At 36.7% G+C, this 6965-nt stretch overlaps 1 protein-coding gene across 1 annotated transcript in view; it reads left to right on the top strand.

Moving 5' to 3' along the window:
* The window catches only part of LOC106870274 (uncharacterized), a 26676-nt gene extending 19829 nt beyond the window's left edge, over window positions 1-6847 (top strand). Inside the window, exons 3-6 of the mRNA XM_014916295.2 lie at window positions 423-529; window positions 3149-3251; window positions 4254-4392; window positions 5995-6847. Of these exons, the coding sequence (XP_014771781.1) occupies window positions 423-529; window positions 3149-3251; window positions 4254-4392; window positions 5995-6027 (382 nt within the window). The 3' untranslated portion in view covers window positions 6028-6847. The remainder of the gene's footprint in view (window positions 1-422; window positions 530-3148; window positions 3252-4253; window positions 4393-5994) is intronic.
* The last annotated feature ends 118 nt before the right edge of the window (window positions 6848-6965 follow it).

Below are 6965 nucleotides of genomic sequence, written 5' to 3'. Positions count from 1 at the left end.
TAGATAGATAGATAGATAGATAGATAGATAGATAGATAGATAGATAGATAGATAGATAGATAGATAGATAGATAGATGTGAAAAATAAGAGTTTAAAATGCGCTGAATGTATAAATTTGAATAAAGCCAGTTTGTTTTTTTTTAATATAGGAGGGAAATATTCCTATTGTATATCTACGTATACGAAAATAAAAATACAAAATTATGCTTTCACATAACAAGGTTGATGAGAATGTCGGAATGTGTCTCATTCTGTCAATCTCTTTTTTTTTTTATCTCTTCTCTAACATTATGCTATTATGTGAGTGCACATCGCTACATGTGTTTTCATGTCGATATCTGTGTTTCTATGTCCATAATTATGCGTTTGTATCGCCTTGTCAAATCTGTGTCAAATATTATTGCTTATTGTGTTGTTGCAGGCAAGCGGTGCCAAAATATATTATGTGCGCTGAGTGTGGGTCGACGATCCCGCTGCAGCCCAGTGCAATGTGCATGAAAACGGAACCAGTAAATTCTTTTGTTGGAGGTAAATGTAGAACAATGAAATATAATTCCCTTTCCCTCCATATTGTATTCCAGCACCACCACCCCCGTATCGCCATTCCAATCAACACCCAACCTTCATTACAATCACCACTATTCTACAACAGGAACTATTTCAACAAAATGGTAACAACTCGCCAAAAGTGAAGGTCTTAATCCGATTCTTTTCTTGAAATAAATCAAAGAGTTCATAAAGCGGCAAACTGGTGGAGCCGGTGGAGCATCGGATGAATGGGCCTTCGGTATTTATTGCGGCTTTATACAACTGGTTTCAAACTTTAGCAAAGGGTCGACTATTTCGCGGGGGAAGGGAATATAAGTCGATTACATCGATCCCAGTGTTCATCTGGTGCTTATTTGATCGACCCCGAAAGGATGAAAAGCAAAGTCGGCCTCGGCAGCATTTGAACTCAGAACGTAAGAGCGGAAGAAATGACGCAGAGCATTTTGTCCGGCACGGTAACGATTCTGCCGGCTCACTGCCTTCCGACTTTGTACAATTTGAGATCAAATCCCGCCGAGCATTCGATTGCTTTTTATTCTTCCGGGTGCCATATATAAAGTGCCAGATTAAAGTAGTGGACTGGCGAAATCACTAGAGCGTTGGACGAGATGTCTTTTAGAATCTCTCCCAGAATTTTGTGTTCTGAGTTCAAACCTTGCTAAAGTCTAATCGTATAGTAGACTTAATCCATCGCCCAGTTTTCCACCACCACCAGTTGGCACATATGGTTCTGTTGGCAGAGGCCACGCTGTTGCAAGCATTCAGGTCATTGAATACTATGTAGAATGAGATCCCCGTTGACATGTCATTGGTTTGTTATTGTAGCTACTTAATTTAAGTGTACTGATGTAGGCGACCAAGGGTTGTTGGTTAACAAAGCTATACGTTTTACAGCAGACGTGGAGTTCAAATCCTGCAGGTATTATTACATTTTCTGCCTTCTCTTCTACATTCAACATACACACATTAATGTATATGCTTACACACCCACACACATACATTTATATATGTAAACTGAATATTCATTTCATGCCGCTGTCATCTTCAGGCGAGAACTGTTACAACTTACCGTCCATTTATTCCTTGCGGTTTATGACTGCTGACATTTTTTTTTTGTATGTTGGTTGTCTGTTGTTTTCTTGTCTCTGGATTGACTACTTTGTAGTTTAACGTTTTCCTTGAATGTGTTAGGTAGCCATGTTGGATGTTTGCATGCGTTCTGTTATGCTATATCTTTTACTGAACTTACTAAGAATGAATTAGTTTTTTCCATATCATTTTTATTTGTTGAATCTACACATTAAACTCGTTAAGGTCATTTGAGATCAATATGTGCTTGTGTATTTCGGTCAAGATTTTCTTTTATTAAAATATATTTGTTTATGGGAAAAAACATTATTTTAGGAGAATTATAGATTCATGGTCGAATGATTTTGTAAGCGATTGTGTGTGTGTGTGTATCTGAATACTAATTAAATAATTCAAGGCAGACAAATAAGCACTGATTAAAATAAAGTTGCTTAGATTTATACTTAACTCGCTTCAGTGCACGCGTGTGTTCTTCAGCAAAACACTTCATTTCACATTACTCCAATCTACTCAGCTGGCAAAAATGTTCAGCGACGGACTGGCATCCCGTCCAGTGGGGGGTGATACACACGCCACAGAATCCGAGAAACCAGCCTTATGAAACTATAACTCAGGGCGGACTTTTGATCCTTTTTTGAATTTCCGAGAGTAATGTTCGTTGATATGAACATTCTAGGTTGAACTCTTTGGAGACATTTATTAGGGTGTTTCTGAATCCAATTTTAATTCGTGTTTATCCATATTTTGAGAAATAGTTACGCCATCGTTTCTTTATAGATCTATGGACATTTTATTCGTTTATTCCTTCACCGACATTTAGTCCTGTTTTTTCACGTTTCGCTCCGTTGTTGCATTTCATGCTAAAGTTGAAAGATGTACATCATCTTCTTTTTTCACTGGGTTGAGTTATGGAAGAGACGAGTATTTCTATCTGGTGATTTTAACTATGCACGTGTTGTGTATTTATTTCTTTGGAGATTCTGCAGAAACGAGTAAGGCAAAAATCATCTTACCATAAATAATTGCTATAACATATCCCATGATATACAAAATGTACACACAAACAATTCTTGAAATTGTTTAATCTTGACCAAAACAGATTTAAAAAAAAAAAAACTATATCCATATCAAAAGATATAACTGAACCACTTCGCCTTGTTGTAACAGTCTCCGCCTGAAGATCGATGCGGCATAAAACTTGAGTCGCGCGATAACTAACTAGTTTAAAGGAACCATATACTTTACATGTATTGAGTACTCTCTTCTTCATGCGTCCGATACACATCAACGTTTGAAAAATATGAGCGTAAGCATGTGTGAGTATATAGACATACAAACACGCAAACATATATAAATGTAGGTTTATATACGAATTTATATATGTATAATCCTCTTTCTCTTTCTTTCACTTTCTCTCAGTCAATGTCATAGAATTAATTATAATGATTTAATTAGTGCCATTCTGTAATTATCAAATCTGACTCTTTCTCAATGTGTTATTATTTGCAGCTGTGTTATCCGGGTACTTCACTGATGTCAAGTGTGTTCGCTTTTGGATGAATTACCATGAACACTGCTTGGTTCCCTTATATGAACCTCCAGAAAATACCAGGTCAGTTAATATATATATATATACTTTCGCTGCTACTGTTGACGATGATGATGGTGATGATGATGCTAATGCTACAGCTGATGGTGATGATGATGATGGCTGTGTAGAGCACACAAAAAATAAATGACATGTATAGGTGCAGGAATGGCTGTGTGGTCAAGAAGCTTACTTTAAAACCACAGGGCTTTTGGGTTCAGTCCCACTTTACAGCACCTTGTGCAAATGTCTTCCCCTATAGCCTTCAGCTGACTAAAGCACTGTGAGTGGATTTGATTCTTTCATAAAAGCGTTTCGTTGTGAAACTGGTTTGTTTCTCTTTAATAGACGGTCACCAAAAGAGTCAATGTTGACCCCTAGGGACACATGTGACCATCCAAGGAGTCTCGACAAAAGCACCTGAAAAGACTTTGAACGTTAAGGGTACTGGATTATTTAGTGAACAGAATTTTAAAGAGGGCGGTATTTTACCGTTAAAACTCACTAATTTCTAATCAAAATATAGATGCAGTAATTAGTATTCACCAAACACATATTTCACATTAAGTATTCTTCTGATATCATTATAATAGGACTGATAGTTTTATTGTTTTTTTTTTCAATTTTGTTAAGTATTTTCATTAAATTTCTTTAAATATTTCTAATAAGAAAGTGTTCAATTAGTATTTATTTTATCGACCTCGAAAGAACAAAAGGCATAGTCGACCGCGGCGAGATTTGAACTCACACGCAAAGTCGACTCTGCCAATACGTGTGTGTCTGTGAGAGAGAGAGAGAGAGAGAGAGAGAGAGAGAGAGAGAGAGAGAGAGAGAGAGAGAGAGAGAGAGAGAGAGAGAGAGAGAGAGAGAGAGGATGCAAGAAATGGCAGAGATTTCAGTTAACAAGTAATAATCCATAAATGAAGTTTATTTCGTTAGCTCTCTTTTCTGAAAAGCATGAACGCCACATCTTCCTTTCCATGTCGGTGACACTTTTTATAAACAAACACTTTTTTTCTATTCCAGCGTTCTGACAGCCATTGTTGAGTGTTACAGTATCTACAGAACCGATTTTGACAATTGTGGTGAAAACGGTTTCATTGCCATGATAATGAGGGCAACTCATTTCGCTCCGATGGGTTCAACGCTTGACGTAGATCTTTCAGTAAGTATCTATTGATATTATACAGATTATATGGTATTATATTGAACAGAAGGATTAACCATATTAGTTAAACTGTAATGCATTTTGTGTTGTGTTTTAAAAGGTTTTTGATGATGGGTTCCTAAGACTTGCAAGTGCTTACAATCTCTGTGTAACTAACTGCGACTCCGTCGGTTACCACAACGAGGGTTCCAGTTAATCCGATCGACAGAACAGCTGCTCGTGAAATTAACGTGCAACTGGCTGAGCACTCCACAGACACGCGTACCCTTAACGTAGTTTTCAGGGTATTTCATCATGACATAGAATGTGACAAGGTTGGCCCTTTTGAATTACAGGAACAACTCATTTTTGCCAGTGAAGTGGACTGGAGGAACGTGAAATGAAGTGTCTTGCTCAAGGGTACAACGAGCTGACCGGAATCGATCTCACTTACCTTACAATCGTAAGCCTAATAGCTGAACCACTAAACCACGCGCCTTTATAAACTCTATGTGATTACAAAGAGAGGGATCGGTTCGATCAGTTTCAATTGAAGGCAGGTTTAGAGAGGGCACGGGCCAAAACTACGTGCCCATCTCCTCCATTGGTCATTTGAAGCTTAAACAGTGTTACGTGCTGGCTGCTGGTGCCTACCGGCGAGTATTTAAAGGGAGATTTGGCAGGATGGTCATTCGCCCGCTGACATTTGTTGGCGCTGCATATCGTGATTCTCTGAATGAACATTTTCCAGAGAGATGGCTCGGGTCTCGTGGGCCAATTGAATGGGCACCACGGTCACCAGATTTAACTCCCGTGGACGTTTTTTCTTCTGAGGCTACATTAAATCCCGTGTGTATTCTGAAAAGATTCGTGACCAAGCACATCTTCAAAGAATTATTGAAGCGTGCAAACAAGTCAACAGCAACGAAGAGCTATTTGAGAGGGTTCATTGCAAGTTCAAATTCCGTATGAACACTTGTTTAGAGCTACATGGCCATCACTGAACATTTGTAATGAATTACCTACTATCAAAAAAAGCATATTTGATATCTCCCATGGTGCATGGCTCTGTGGCCACTCCGTATAATACTTTATATTATAATATAATATTAGTACCAAGAATTATAATATAATTTAATATTAGTATTAGAAGGCTAGTGGAATCATTAGCACACTGGGCGAAATGCTTAGCGGTATTTCGTCTGCCGTTACGTTCCGAGTTCAAATTCCGCCGAGGTCGACTGTGCCTTTCAACCTCTCGGGGTCGATGAAATAAGTACCAGTTATGCACTGGGGTCGATGTAATCGACTTAATCCCTTTGTCTGTCCTTGTTTGTCCCCTCTGTGTTTAGCCCCTTGTGGGCAATAAAGAAATAAATATTAGTATCAATACAAAACATACTTCTGACATAATTTATGATATTTAATAAGATTAGATTTACTCCTGAGTTCTAATCCAGAGTGAAGCTTATCTTTCATATTGAGTGTATAGATACCAGTAATATATTCAGGCTTTCCGCTAATCCACTAGAGACAAAGCTTCTGAAGAATTTGTTGATATTGTTTCATTCAATTTGTTTTTCTTTCTTTTTACTTATTTATCTTTTCTTCGTTTTGCAGAAAATAACGCAAGAAGGTAAAAACGTGGAATAAGATTTACGCAGATATAAAGAGTTGATTTTTTATATATATATATATATATATATATATATATATGTATTATATATATATATATACACGCACACACACACACACATATATATATATATACATACATATAGACATACAGATATACATATATATATATACATATACACATACATACATATATACACACATATATATAGACATATATATACATACATATATATACCTGTACACACACACACACAAAATTGATAACACATCATTAAACTCTAAACTTTATTACAATGCAAGAAATCCTGAAGGAACAATTTGTGTGTATATTCAAAATTAGATAAAACGATCGCTGAGAACAGCATATTCTGAATAAAAAGCAATTTCCCAGAGAGATCATAGTTTCTCCTCTACAGCTGTTTCGATAGCGTTCACTAATCGTAACATTAAAACAACTGATGAAGAGAATTAAATAAGGAATATATGCTTTTTACTTTATCTATGGTACTTGTTTGATGGAGGAGGGACATAAGTAAAATGGCTGACAGAGCGATCTGCTTGCTTAACTATTAACTGGAAACAAAGGATATGTATATTATATTGTCTCAAAAATAAAATTTTACAAATTACAAAATAAACAAGCAATTACAAAATTGGTTTTAACGAACACACCATGTAACTAAATGGTTGTTTCAATTTTCTTAACTGTTTGAAGCCAAATTTCAAGCCTCCACCCCCACTCCTCATATGAAACGCTTCTTATTCAGCCATGTTGTTTTTTCTTCCCCCCCACCCGTATTAAATATTGTTTGAAAATAAAGCAAATATAAATTTTGGAGTTTCTTTCTTTCTTTCTTTCTTTTGTTTTCGTCATCATCATCATCGCTGATTTAATTTCTTATTGATTAGCTTTTGTTTCTTTCAAATATTAGACTGCGGCCATGCTGGGGCAC

Source organism: Octopus bimaculoides, chromosome 20 (genome assembly GCF_001194135.2).
Source record: "Octopus bimaculoides isolate UCB-OBI-ISO-001 chromosome 20, ASM119413v2, whole genome shotgun sequence".
Classification (NCBI taxonomy): Eukaryota; Metazoa; Mollusca; class Cephalopoda; order Octopoda; family Octopodidae; genus Octopus; species Octopus bimaculoides.
This window is presented reverse-complemented; position numbering and strand designations above follow the sequence as displayed.